Raw genomic sequence first — 14,687 nt, 5'->3', positions numbered from 1 at the left:
GAAAGGCCAATCCTATTTAATTTAAATTATGAGAAACTTAGCATAGAATGCTATAGTGATAACTGTAAAGTGTGCTGCATTCATATTAGCAAGCACCCTTTCAGTTCTGGCTGCAGTATTTCAGGAAATATTTAAATTTAAAAAATGATATAGAAACATTCCAAACAATCTGTGGGTTCTGTGAATATCTAGAAGACAAATTCTGAAAGATGATTTGGCTTATGGAATTGTTATATCTGTAATTATATCTTTCTGCACAGTGGCCCCCAACCTTTTTTGTGCCACGGCCCAGTACCGGCATCACAAAATGATCCGCGGCCCAGTACCGGCATCAGCACACATGACAAGGCAAGGCGAGCCGAGCGACCGGCCATCCATCCATCCCCCGCTTCTCCCCGCCACCTTCAACTCCTCCTTTGTACCTTTGTCGATGAGCTTCACTTCGGGACGGTCATTCGGCTCGCCTTGCCTTGGGTGCTGAAAGAATCCTTGCGCCTTAGTTTCGTTTGAAGCCCCCCCCCCTTCGATGAAACTAAGGCGCGAGGATTCCTTCAGGACCCAAACGCCGCTTTCCAACTGGAAAAGCTCACCCGGAAGCACTTTCTCGTCAAACAAGATGGTGGCGCCCAGCAAACTGGTGGCCTGGTAGGAAATTTTCCACGGACCGGTACCGGTCTGCGGCCCGGTGGTTGGGGACCCCTGTTTCTGCACATTACTAAGCTTAGGTGTTTCTGAGGGATAGAGAACAAAAAACTACCCGCTTTTGGTAGATCCTTGATCATTGAAATAACTCTTAATTATGCAGTTTATTCATTGTGCTGCCTGTTATGAGAACTCTCAGTCTAGTCTACCGCTCTTGGTTGTTAGGGGAAAGATCTCATTATTATAATCAGATAATTAATATTTTAGATTAGTTTATTTAAAAGGCAGTGATATCTTATTTTTAACATGGTTTTGAAAAAAGTGTTGAGATTTGTTAAAATTATTCATACAATCCAAGAACAATTGTCTTATGCAGTTTAGTCACATGACTTGCAGAATAAATAAAGAAGAGTAGTACAGTATAGTGAGATAACATACTAAAATTTATAACATGAACTAACAGTAATAAAACATTGATTCAACCCAGCAAGCTTAAAATTAGAATGGTTGTCTCAGCAGTATAATTGTCTTGATGTTTGATTGCTCATCTGGGAAAAATACTTGCAGATTTATAGACTCTATGAATTAGGGACCATATTTTAATATATAAAAATGTGAGGCCTGAGAATGTCTAATGATATTTTTCTATTGTTACAGAACACTTTGTCTGTATCATAAAAGTGCTTTTCACATTGTTGTACATACAAGCTCTAGTTGCACTTTCTATGAAATTCAGCCCAGAGGACAAGATGACTTGGATGAATTCAGGAGCTCTGGAAAAGGTTGGTTTATTTCATAAAAATCTGAAGAAGGTTGCTAAGGAGGTAGTTGTCTCTTAGTTAAGCACCAGTCAAATGTTTTTGTTGGAATGTAGCAGTAGGACTCTGCAGCTCTTACACTTTAAGCCTGTCTTGATTAGTCTTGGAGTATTTGGGGTAAATGAAAAGCAGGATCCCATCCAGAGATGGTATTCAGCCAGTTCGGACCAGTTCAGGTGTACCGGTCAGGAAAATTTTGTGTGGTTTGGAGAACCGGCAAATACCGCCTCTGGCTGGCCCTGACCCTGTCCTTTCTTGCCCTAAATTTCTTTGTTTTTAGCTCAGCCATTCACCTTGGCTGGGTTGGAGAAGGTGCCATTCCCCAGCTCCGGCTTTGCCCTGGGCCTCCTCCCGCATGCTGCCTCCTCCGGCCTCAAACTACGGCTCCGCAAGCCAAAGCAATGTATTCGGCCTGCGGCCTGCCGCACTAGGCTGAAGGCTGTGGGGGGCAGCGGCGTGGGCACAGGAGGGCCAAAGCAGTTTGGGTCCTGGACGGTTCTTCTTACCTTTAAAAAGATCCATCTGGAAAGCACTGCAGCAGAGATCTTGCCACCGCTTCTTCCGTCCCTTGTTGACGAGGCTTTGCTCGCAGAGACGCTCCAATGTGCTCTCTGGGTCGGCAGCTGCTGCTCTTGCTGGGAGGGCAGACTGCAGTTTAGCAGCTGTGAGCAGCCGCTTTGGTTCCTCCAAGTCCCATCTGGAAAGCGCTGAGAAACCGCAATCAACATGGCTGCTGCTTCTCTGTGCTGCAGGCCCACATGCTTTCTGGATGGGACTTAGAGGACCCTAAGCGGGGGTTCACAGCTGCTAAATTGCAGTCTGCCCTCCCAGCAAGAGCAGCAGTGGAGAGCAGAGATGGAGAGCAGAGATAGAGGGGAGTAGGCGGCCCCGAATGCCTGTTCAGTTGAGCCTCACCGCGCATGCGCAAAAGCTGTGCGCACATGCACGCACACTCATATTTTTGGCAAACCAGCGATAGGATTATTTGAATCCCACCCCTGATCCCATCTCAAATGTCTTGCAATTTGCGCCCCACGATCCATGTCTGTGCTGAAACATAGACCTGTAAACACTATACTGCCCTTTTTTTGTTCATACAGAAGAGAAGAAATGCAATCAGAAAGATGGACTTTGCTATCTGAGATAGGAAAATAGAAGGCTGCCCTTCTGTGGCAGTGCTGAGAAACAGTGGTGTTCAGAAGCAATAAATCAGATCCTGTGACGTATGGCATATAACACTTCACTGCACAACTGTTAATACAGCATCACAGCATTACTGCCAGTTTTATTTTAAAATGTATTCATTATAGGAGTCAATATTTAATGAGTTAATCAGTCAGTCCATCAATCAATTTCTTTAGTTACCCATCTCAACTAAGTGACTCATGGTATAAAAGTTTAGCACATATTCCTTGAGCTTTTTACCCACTGTTAATGAGTAAATTCTCAAATGTAATTGGAGTGCTGCTGCCATATACTGAAAACAGACCAGCTTTTTAATCTTTCTCATAATTAGTTCAATCAATAGTCTGTTGTTCTTAGTAGAAAATAAAGGGGCTAGATTTGATTTATCTGTACATGTATTTAAAATAACTGCTGCCTAGAATTAAATAGATTACTGTAGAAAAGTATGGTGTATCTGATTTTTTTTATATTGTTGTTCTGTCACTAAGTCACGTCCAACTCTTTGTGATCCCATGGACACAGCCACCCCCCCACCCCACCCCGCCCTTCACTACCTCCCGGACTGCCCCTGCCTCCACTTGTTTGCCCAACAAACAAGCTTGGGGTGGGGGTTGTTTGGGGTAGGGTCCCCCTGCCCCACCCACCCCAAATCAAGGGACAGCTAGATTAACACTTCTGAAATATTTTAAGAGCTTATTTATGATAGTTTTCAAAAAAATACTTAAACCTTTTTAATTGTTATACTGTTATTACGTTGTTTTAAAAAAATCTAAAGCAATGTTTACAGACCCTTATATCCAGAAAGCCCTTTAAAGCCTTTTTAACTTTGAGTACTTTGTCTGGATGACGACTAATATGCTTTGGGGGATTAGCTGATGACTGAACAGTCTGTCTGATTGGGCAGAAATAAAAGCAGGTGATAAGTATTGAAACCCTTTGAAATAAATCAAAGCAGCTACATTACTTCTTTTATCCTGGCCATTGGAATTTTTAACATTAGAATGTTAAAATTCTAATTAGAATTTTTAACAAAAGTTCAACTTTGAATAGTCAACTTTGATGCAAGATGCCCGATTGCTCCCACATGGGTTCTATCCATAGCAGCATAACATCATTAACTATATATACCACACACAGAAAGTATTCAAGAGCGGATTAGGGGCAATTCTGTGAATGTACTAGAGTGCCCCAGCCAGAGCTCTGACTTGAACCCTATTGAACATCTCTGGAGGGACCTGAAAATGGCTGTCCATCGACAGTCACCATCCAACCTGATTGAGCTTGAGAGGATTTGCAAGGAAGAATGGCAGGAAATTCCCCAGTCCAGGTGTGCAAAGCTTGTCATGTCATACCGCAAAAGACTTGAGACTGTAATTGCTGCCAAAAGTGCTGCAATAAATACGGAATGAAAGGTCTGAATACTTATGCCAATGTGATATTTCACTTTTTTTCTTTTTAATAAATTGACAGACATTTCTAAAATTCTGTTTTCACTTTGTCATTATGGGGTAGTGAGTGTAGACTAATGACAAAAATGAATTTCAATAGCTCTAGAATGAGGCTGCGGCATAACAAAATTGACAAAAGTGAAGGCGGTCTGAATACTTCAAACTATGCTTCAAGAGCGGAATTCTGAGTAAGATAGATTGTGTTTACCTCCCTCTATAGAATGTTCCTGAATATTGAAACTCAGATGAAGTAGGAGTGATTTGTTAATGTATGGCAACCCATTTCCTCCTCTGGGATTCTTGTGCGAATACAATCACTTTTTGTTGCGTGCTTGGATTCATAGACATTGACAAATAAATGTTGCAGACTTACCACATCAGATGTTGCCATCAGATTTTATTCACAACCCAGCAGAGCTGGAGAGCCATAACCTTTTAAAAATACTACCCTAATGGTGGATGGAATAGAGCAGGGATGTCAAACTCAAGGCCTGTGGGCCGGATCCAGCCCACAATGTGGTCGGATCAAGTCCATGGGGCCATCCTGGAAAATGTAAGGGGCCAGCCCACGTCGCTTCAGCCCAGTCTACCCAAAGTGAAAAGGAAATATTGGGTCAGTGTGATTTTGGCCTGGTCTACCCAGTGTGAAGAGGAAACATCAGGCCAGCGTGGCTTCGCCCTGGTCTACTCAATGCAAACATGCCAGCAGGTTGGGGAATAGTGTCAAACTGGTCACGCCCACCCAGTTGGCCATGCCCAGTGAGTGGCGTCAAGCTGGCCGTGCCCACTGAATTGGCCATGCCCACCTGCTCCCCCCCCAAGGCCCTGATGCAGCCCTCAATGAAATTGAATTTTGACACCCCTGGAATAGAGGGTTCAAACTTTTTTTCTTGTTTATTAATAAGTCTCTGTCCTCCTGTTTTCACATGGATGCAGATGACTGCTCCACTATCTCAAAAGCTCAACCATCTGTTGATATGCCCCTGCTCCCTTCACTCCATCCATCCTATTTTAGTCAGTTGGAGCTATCTGTAATACTTTTCAGTAAGTTAGTAAGCTATAGAGTAAGTTATGAACCTTGATTATATTATTCATGCCACAGGCAAACAGTAACACGGTTTGAATATATTTTTGCCAGTCTGCCTCAAGCAGGGGGAAAGTCTGGTTTTATCCCAAGCCTGCTGGTGCTATACTATGTAAGGTGGGTTCCCTTAAACGTGACACTATTTACTAGGTCATTATGCTTCTTACCACCCACAAATGTTCTGACCTACAATCAGAATGTTGCTTCCCAATGAAATAAAAATAGATTCCACGTCTGAATTTTGTTTAAGTACATTATTCTTGTTTGTACATTTGAATAAACAAGACTCTGTTGATTTATCCGTAAGGCATCCTGCTGTAGAAAATTAGGATGTACAGCCCTCCCTCCCGCCCAATTGATCATCCAGTCCAGAGCATTATGGCTGCTTTGATGTATAAACACTTGAATTCTCTTGTAGGGCCCATTTCTACATATGCAGAAGATTTGCATTCCCTACTGAAGGGAATATTAGAACCGTTCTTGGTGGGATTATTTATTAATGCATTGAAATGTTGATCTCAGTTTGAGAATCCTTTGTGGGAATGACTGGATTTGTTTATTTTTCCTCATTTGATGGTGACTTTCTCCTTAATTACAGAATGTGATCAATGCAGAAAAGTCTTGTCAGGTGTTATTGAGCCATGTGATCAGTGAACTTTTCAAAGGGAAGGTTTATGAACAGGAACAAGAGGAAACTGAAGATATGGTATAGTATATGTATATCGTTTGGTCAAGCTTTTTTAGCGCCAACTACCTCTCGCTATGAAATTGCATGTGGGGGTTATCAGTTCAACAGCTAAAAGTCAGAATAAAGTCACCTGTTTTGTTTGTTTCTTTTAATTTAGGATAGCTCCAGTGCTTGGTGCCCAGACTCCATAGAGACTTATTTGCAGCAATTCTGCCTGCCTTTCCTCAGGATAACCAGCCTTCTTCAGCATCACCTCTTTGGAGGGGAGCTACCCAGCTGCCAGGTATTGTTAAATTTTATTTCCTTTGGAATATATCTCATCTAGTTATTTCCCTTTTGATTGTTTTGTTTCTTCAATAGGAAGATGAAGAATTTACTGTTCTTGCCAATTGCCTGGGTTTGCTACCATCTTCTTTTCAATCGCCAGAGTTTCCTAGTGCCTCTTGCCTTGACTGGCCTGTGTCAGCCTTTGACATTATATCGCAGTGGTGTTCAGAATTGGTCTCATTTGCTGACAAGCATCTAACCCAAGTCAAGGTAAGTAAACAATTTTTCAGATTTCCTCAGGAGAAGCCTGGGTAGCATCTTTTCTGACTGCGTCACGCTGTCAGATACCGAAACTCACGAAAGTTCATGGCTTTTAATAAAATGTGTTAGTCAGAAAAGGTGCTACTAGACTCCTGATATTTTACCACCATAGATTGGCAGGACTCTCCTTTTACATAGGCCACAATGGGAAATACCAGGATGTAATGTAATACGTATCCAGTGGGTTAATGTGATACTAGTTACGTGTATACTGAATGACCTTTTTAAAAAACAAGTCAGTTTTTGCTTTGAATGCGCTGCTGTGTTAAACTTGTTTTCAAGTATGGTTATTTCATTGAGGATTACACACAATAGATGTGTAAAGCAAAAGAGAAAAATTAAGTATTTTGGGGAGGGAAAAGTAACCTAAAAAACCAAAATCTACAAACCACACAGAGATTTAAGTTGGTTTGAGAGAAAAGACAAAGCAATGAGAATTTTAATTTCTCTGAAGGTAATGGTTCTGAGAAGAGCCCCATCGGTGTCTTTGAAAACTCAAAGCAGGGACTGAGCTGAAGAGTGTGTTTGACCTCAAATTACCCGGTTATCCAGATGGGCATTCCCGCCTGGGATTTCTTCCTTTATCTATAGAAACATACTTAAAAATGTTTTATCTTGACAAAGTCAAACAGATGCCAACTTACTTTCACAAGGAAACAATTACATATTCAGAGCACATAAAGATATTATTTAACTTTTTTTAAAATCTTCTTTTTCAGGTCTTACTTATACAAAAAGCTACCTGGGACTTGCCACACCTCCTGCAATTGCCTGAAAATTATAATACTGTTTTTCAGTACTATCACAGAAAGAGTTGTTTCAACTGTTCCAAAGTTCCCAAAGATCCTGCGGTTTGTTTAGTTTGTGGTACTTTTGTGTGTTTGAAAGGATTATGCTGCAAACGGCAGAGCTTCTGTGAGTGTGTCTTGGTAAGAAACTCTTAAAATTATTCTGTTGCCAAAAAATATTTTAGAAAGGAAAATATTTTTAATAATTAGCATTAGATGAATTGCTTCGTTCAATCAAGCAATTATTGGAAAGAATGAAAAACAAATATTTTTTTTGGTAAGTCTGGTTCCCAATTGCTAAAAGTCTAAAAGACAATTCTTTGGAATTAATTTCTCTTTTAATGCTAAATCATCTATAACTTTGATAATAAGGCAGATTTTGGCTCATAATATGTTCATAGTTTAAGTCAGAAGAGCTGTTCTACAGATACAGAAGAGGCAAGGATAAGATTATTCTGAGATGATGCAGTTTTATTCTTTAAAGCAAAATATTTTCCTCTTCATTTCCTCACGAAAATGTCATCTCTTTTTTTTTCTGCTCTGTAATAACATTTCAGCACTCACAAAATTGTGGAGCTGGAACAGGTATCTTTCTTTTGATCAACGCATCTGTAATCATCATAATTCGTGGTCATCGGTTTTGCCTTTGGGGTTCTGTTTACCTGGATGCTCATGGTGAAGAGGACAGAGATCTGAGGTAATTTTTTAAAATATGGATAATAGGCATTTGTGCCTGTATTGGGAAGCTTTTATTTTTAAACAGAGTTCTGTTGTAACAGGTTTGGGTCTATTGCTAGATGAAGAGATATTTGTGTGTGTAAATATCACATCTTCTGGGTAGCACACGGGCGGGATTCTGTGGTGGCCGGTGGAAAATGGGATGTGGGCCGAAGTGAAATTGTGCAAATAAACCAACCAACTTGAGTCAAAGACACCAGTAAAAGATAATGAAAGATAAATTGAGCCCCGGACAGACGTAGTTGGAGGGTGGTGTTTAAAGTAGCCAATTATCTTGCATCAGCCTTGCCATTTTTCTGATTTTTTTTCTTTTCATTACAGGCGTGGCAAACCACTCTATATATGTAAGGAAAGATACAAAATGCTGGAACAGCAGTGGGTATCACATACTTTTGATCACATCAATAAACGATGGGGGCCACATTACAATGGTTTATAGGTTGCTAGCAGTTGTACTGTCACATCCCCTTTATTACATTTGCCCCTTGATTAGCTTTTGCTTTAAGGGAACGGGAACCCAGTCTTTTTCTTCTCTGGGAAAGCATGAAGCCAGGTCATGAAAGGAAGCCCTGTATTAATTAGGTGCTGGTCATTTAAAAACACAAAAGAATTAGTTCTCCTGATTTGATACGGAATCTAAATTAATTTTATAGTTGTTGCTTTCTAATCCACTAATAAACAAGCACAAATTGTACTTTAAAAGAATGCCACCAAATGGCCATTGAGTGTTTTATTTTTCCCTCATTGGGGCAGTGTGATTGTGCTGATGAACTGTATATCCGTAGGCACCTGCTAAACATGCAGCTCCTTTTTTTTTTCTTTCTCTTTTCTTTGTGTTTTAAGATTTTGCTCAATATGCATTTGTAAGTATGTAAGAGTTGTAACACTTTCAATTTGTGAAACTGTATAGAAATGTCTAAAAGATTTTTAGAAAATATTTCGCTTATTGCCAGAGAGCTATTGAAATAGTTTCAGGCATTGCTGAAAACCTTATTCATTCTCAGGAATTTCATAAATATACTCCAGAGATTAGTGAAATAGCTTTAAAATACATAGTTTACCACTCTGAATATAATACAACGTGTACACAATGTTGTGTCTGACGTTTCAGTTAATTTGATTACAAAGAAATCCCAAGGCATCTATTCAACTGCCTGTGTACATGCAACAAATATTCCCCATGGTCAGACACTTGGCCTAGCCAAGCATGCCCTTCGCCTCATTTCCTTTAGCTGACTTTTTCAGATTGATAGGTGAAGGAGAAGGCTTTGTGACTATTTTGCCAGCGGACTGTTATTTGGAAACTTAATTGAGTTTCAAGCAGCTTGGCGTAAGGAATTGAGTTGCAAGATGGCCATGCTCAAATGGTTCCTATCTCTCCCCCTTCCCCCTTTGCATCTCAAGTGAAGGATGCTTTGATCTAGAAGGCAGTGGAGAAGTCAAGGCTTCAAAGCAAGGCTATGATTGGCAGAGTCAAAACCCCCCCGCCCCCCAATTTCACCCTCCCAGCCTTTGACTCCCAGTTTACACAGAGGAGTCAGTGTATGTATCTGGTTGCACCAATTGATTTAGACACAGGTTGGGAGGATGTGAGCAGGCCTTTGTGTGGTAGAAATTAGGATCAGAGCGTTTTTGGTTTTGAGGAATTTGAAATCAGCCAGAATGGGCATCCTTACCAAAAACGAAACACACAGGCAGGCAGAACTTTTCAGTGCTGATATTTCGCTGCCAAAACGCTTTTCTTCTTTCTTGCAGAGTTGACAATTTCAAACAATGCTGTCAGGCTTTTGTGACATTTACATGCATAATTTTTTTTTTCCTGGGGGGAAAAAAAAGCCTTTACCTGGAAACTATTTTTAAAGATGTGTTCTCATTATAAAACCTTGCATTTGATTGAAATCTGCTTTCTCTTCAGCTATAGAAAAGCACAAGGGCCAGGCTGTGGGATTATTTGTGTATGGATCTTCAAAGCCCTTTCGGTTTTTAAAAAAATACAGTACATGGCAATATATTTTATCAAAAATTGTGTAGACAAAGACATGAATGCAAATATTGGGAGTATTTCTACAAATCTGTATATTGTTCCATTATTACTGGAGGAAAAAAAATTTTTTTTGGTCTAAAACATGACTTGATTTGTCAATACATCCAAAGTTCTCCTGGTCCTTCTCTCTTCTTTTTGCATTGTTCACCAATGAGAACCAAGCCATTTTATGAGGATAAGACGAAATATCCTGGGCATCTCATGGCATAACACCATGACAGGGCTTCTCCTCTGTATAGTTTGAAACTTCACAAGAGATAATGTTTTCAGAAAATGACTAAAACGTGTTATTTAAAATGGAATGTTTTTGATTGTGTATATGGCTGTGAAGTAAAATTATTCGCCTTAACTTTGAAACCTTGGTATTTCACAATGTTCATTTTGATACCAGTGCATTAGTCACCGGTCAGTTTAAAGGCAAAAGATGAGACACTTGTTTGGAAATCCTACTTGAAATATGCCTGCATGCTGCTGAAACAGAAGTTGGATTCCTCCCGTAACTTCTTAAAAATCTGCTTTATTAAACTTACTTGGAGAGCGTAACAGGTCCAAGCTAGAACGGCCTGTGTGTACTGCTGCTTCTGCTGCTGCTGCTGCTATTATTCTTCCAGCGTCTGGTGAGATAACTTGTATGAATGGAAATCTAAGTACAGTACATTACTGTAGAAACAGAATTGACATGTAAAACTAAAACTACAATAATCAATATTGTAAAATATGTTAATAAAAGTCTACCGTCATTATCTGTGAGTAAAGGCTCCTCTTTCTCTCCTCTTTTCCTTTTTTTTTTTTTGGCATGAATGATTGACGCAATTCACAGGTTGATCAGTTTTAAGATCGTCTCGCCCGCATTTCCGTTTTTGTTTTCCATTTTCAAATTATGAATTGTAATCAGTAGGAGTTGTGTCCATTTGTACCTCATGGACAATCATTCATTTTAGATTGTAAGATGAGACAAATGGCGAAAACACTTAAATGCCACGTCATATACAGCAGGGGTCGCAAACCCTCAGTCTGTAGCCTGGTGCCTGGCTGCAGCCTCTTCGAAACAGGGCGTGGGTGAGTTCATGCATGTGCACAGCTGCATTGGTGAAAGCGGTGTGCATCCGCGTAACCCTCCCCTCCCCTCCTCCGCTGGTCCGCCAGCCAGAAAGCTTGATGAATGCTGACGTACAGTATCAGGCATCACAATATAATAAATAATATGCACACATTACGTGTAGATGTCAGTGCAGCCCATCTGTGGCCAGTATTCCTCACCTAACCTCAGTTTTTCCTTGCAGATATTCACACCACTCTAAAAAAGCTAGGATGTTAATGGTGTCTCGCAAACTGGCAAACCTACCCATTGTTTGGCGGGTCTGCAGCGCTCTGACACCACCAGGGTACTATTCCCAGTATTAATCATATTAGAATTTTTCAGGGTGTTTTCTAGTGTGATGTAAATTGGATATTCAGTAATACTAAGTAATGATAATTTATTCTGGAATGTTTGGACCAGAAATAAATTTGACTTAACTTTTAACAGAACAATAAGTCCCTTTTACATTTACGCCTTAGTTTCCCAAAGATTTTTGAGGGGAATAATTTTGATCCAATGAACATACGAAATGGGGGAAATTCTTTAGGCAATAGAAAAGTTGAATATTTTTATTTTTTTTCCCTTTTCCTAGGAATGTAAGCTGTTACAATTTGGGTGGGTGGGGGGAAGTCAGGCAGATGGAAAATTTTTGCAGAGTGGCATAAAAATTTCAAGTCAGATATGATGGTGCAGCCTGAAAGCTCACTCAATATTTACAATTTGATTTTTTTTTGTTCCTAATAGAAGTGTATTATTCAACAACACTAGCTCTTAGCCAAATGGTTTCTCTTAAGATCATATATACCTTATCCAACTATTATTTTAAAAAAATACATTATGGAGCAATTGTTGAGAATATCCGGGGCTCAGGGTGTAGTTTTTGGCAGCGGGGGAGCTAAACAATAAGCTCGGAGAACAGACCCCTGCCAAAACTTATGGAGTAAAATACACACCACCTGTTTCTAGGTGAAGGTGGCCTCTCCGCTTTTTGCTGAGATGTAACGCAGTTGCTTGGTTTTGATGAAGGATGCTATATGAACCCCTCCCAATGAGATTCATTCGATAAAATGTGATACGTATATTAAGCCATGTTTTAAGTGCAAGATGTGAAGCCTGTCTCGTAAGATTAGATCTTGATTTCCCTCCCCCCCCATTGCCTTCTCCCTCTTCCTCCTTCCAATTTTATGTTACCTCAGCCCTTCCCTTCAGGTGGAATAAAGGCTAATATATAATCAATGCAGCCTTCTCTTCCTTGAACACTCTGTGGCTAAACAGGAGCCCCTTCGGTCCCCAAAGCTGACGTTATGACCAATGTCTTAATGTTCAAGGTGAACTATCGACACTTCACTGAGGGTCAGCGTTTTCTAGGTTGAGATTTGTGTCTGCGTGCATGTATTTAATGGAATGCACGCATTGCCTGGCATTGACCGAAAAATCAACATGGCAGGGTAGCCTCACTTTGTCAGTCAAATGCAAAATTGAAGTCAGGAGACCTGCACTGCACTGCAGCACGCTGACGATACTCCAGGCAAGTCCGCGAGGTTGCTCTGGGAAGTTTGAATAAGTTGCAGGTTGCAATGAGCTGCAGAAAAAATGACAACGCAGAAAGCATTTTAATAACATGAAAGCAAATTCCTAGGTTAAAAAATGTAATTGGGGGGTGGGTGAGTGCTCACTGGGATCTTATTAGCATTATTTTCTATTCCGCATGCATTTGGGTGGATTTCTCCCTCTTTGACCTTCAGCTCCACATTGTATAATGCGATTTACCGCAGGGCATGCGTACTTTCATTCACAAAGCCCAAGTTGCTCCTGGAATGTTACAGTCTCGAATATGAAAGCCTGGTTGTCATAGCAACTATAAATGAGTGCGAGCTGTCCCAATTTAGATGATTGGCCTTTTTAAGCTTTCTTGGGCAGTGTGTGTGGACTTATTAGAGCTGGTTATCTCACACAAGCCAAACAAACCTACCATATCCTCTATAGCCACCAGTCAACTGTGGTTATCGGGATAATTTAATTTAAATAATTTATTTAATACAATTTCATTCCCATTACTCTCTTGTCAGCCTTCATTTGGAATTCATTCCTGAATCATTTCAAATGTATGAAATCCACCCCATCCACTCATAGTAGGCTATTCATATCTTTGTTTTATTGGGGGCTGTAGATGCTGTGTCGCAAGCTATGGAAGTTTTTTTTGAATATGTAAAGGGGGGGGAAAAAACCTGGTTTAGCATTTGAACTACTAAGCAACCGACCCCCCAAAAGGAAAGCAATGAAACTTCCAATAAAGCTGTTTCTCAACCTTCTTTCTTTTCTTGGCCTTGGCCTGGGTCACAAAAGGTAGAAAATAAAATCCTTTTCTAGCTCCTATTTCAGCAAGGCCAAAAATAAGAATCTGCACACATACTATATTCACAAAGAACCATTGTCCATAGCTAATTCATATAGATACGTCATTCATGTCCCCCTAGTAATAGCAATAGCAGTTAGACTTACATACCGCTTTATAGTGCTTTACAGCCAGGGGTGGGATTCTACCGGTTCTGTCCGGCTCTGTAGAACCGGTAGCTCTGAAGAAGAGCAGCAGACACAGAACCGGTTATTTTGCGCATGCAAAAATAAATCACCAAGCCGGTAGTTACACCGGTCGGATCCCACCCCCTGTTTACAGCCCTCTCGTAAGTGGTTTACAGAGACAGCATTTTCCCCCCAACAATCTGGGTCCTCATTTTACCTACCTTGGAAGGATGGAAGGCTGAGTCAACCTTGAGCCTGGTGAGATTTGAATTGCCAAATTGCAGGCAGCCAGCAGTCAGCAGAAATAGCCTGCAGTACTGCACTCTATCCACTATGCCTCCATGGCTCATAATAATGAAGAGAGACAGTTTAATGAAGTGATGAAGGCACCAGGCCACAATCTGGGAGACCAGGAGTTCTAGTCTTGATTTAGGCACAAAGACAGCTGGGTGACCTTGAGCCAGTCCCTCTCTCACTACCCTAGGAAGCTGGCAAGGGCAAGCCACTTTCAAAATCCTGCCCCCCCCAAAAAAAATTTTTTTACAGGGATTAGTCCAAACAGTCACCAGGAGTCAGAAACTGACTCAAAGGCAGAAACAAAAAGAGAGAAGGAAATATGCTATTTTTGTTTTGTTTACCATCGGATCATAATTGGTTAGTGGGTTAAAAGCAAAGAATGGAGTCTCTCTCGACTTCAGAAACTATTTGGATCCAAAGGCTGGTTATGTGTGGTACAAAGTAAAGCAAATGTATTTGTTTTATGCATCTTAGAGTAAAGTAGCCATGTAACAATATATACATTGCATGCACATCATTTGTACTGTTGCATAGAAAATGGAATTGGCAGCAAACACAATTTTCAGAGAATTGTCACATTTTAGTAGCCAAATCTTATTTTTCTACTTCAAATATTTTCAGCTAAAGATCTGAAGACCTGTCGTGTGTGAAAGTTACTAATTATAGTCTATTACAATCATTAAAAATTATAATTCTACCACTTCATTTTTTTCTCTCCTTTTTACGACCCATGATCCATTTATCTGGGGTAGGGCCGAGTTGA

The 14,687-nt window shown here is 40.5% G+C and overlaps 1 protein-coding gene across 7 annotated transcripts in view; it reads left to right on the top strand.

Annotated features, from left to right (window-relative positions):
* UBR3 (ubiquitin protein ligase E3 component n-recognin 3) overlaps positions 1 to 10,766 on the top strand; it is a 96,329-nt gene extending 85,563 nt beyond the window's left edge. For all 7 annotated transcript variants that reach the window (XM_087919967.1, XM_087919970.1, XM_087919969.1 and 4 more), the window contains 7 exons: positions 1,300 to 1,424; positions 5,776 to 5,883; positions 6,023 to 6,148; positions 6,226 to 6,402; positions 7,173 to 7,382; positions 7,799 to 7,938; positions 8,301 to 10,766. In XM_087919967.1, the coding sequence (XP_087776093.1) occupies positions 1,300 to 1,424; positions 5,776 to 5,883; positions 6,023 to 6,148; positions 6,226 to 6,402; positions 7,173 to 7,382; positions 7,799 to 7,938; positions 8,301 to 8,418 (1,004 nt within the window). In that variant the 3' untranslated portion in view covers positions 8,419 to 10,766. The remainder of the gene's footprint in view (positions 1 to 1,299; positions 1,425 to 5,775; positions 5,884 to 6,022; positions 6,149 to 6,225; positions 6,403 to 7,172; positions 7,383 to 7,798; positions 7,939 to 8,300) is intronic.
* Positions 10,767 to 14,687: the final 3,921 nt, after the last annotated feature.

Source organism: Pseudonaja textilis, chromosome 1, assembly GCF_049901715.1.
Source record: "Pseudonaja textilis isolate UNSWEBS1 chromosome 1, rPseTex1.2, whole genome shotgun sequence".
Taxonomy (NCBI): Eukaryota; Metazoa; Chordata; class Lepidosauria; order Squamata; family Elapidae; genus Pseudonaja; species Pseudonaja textilis.
Note: the sequence above shows the minus strand (reverse complement) of the source record. Positions and strands in the feature narration are given on the sequence as shown.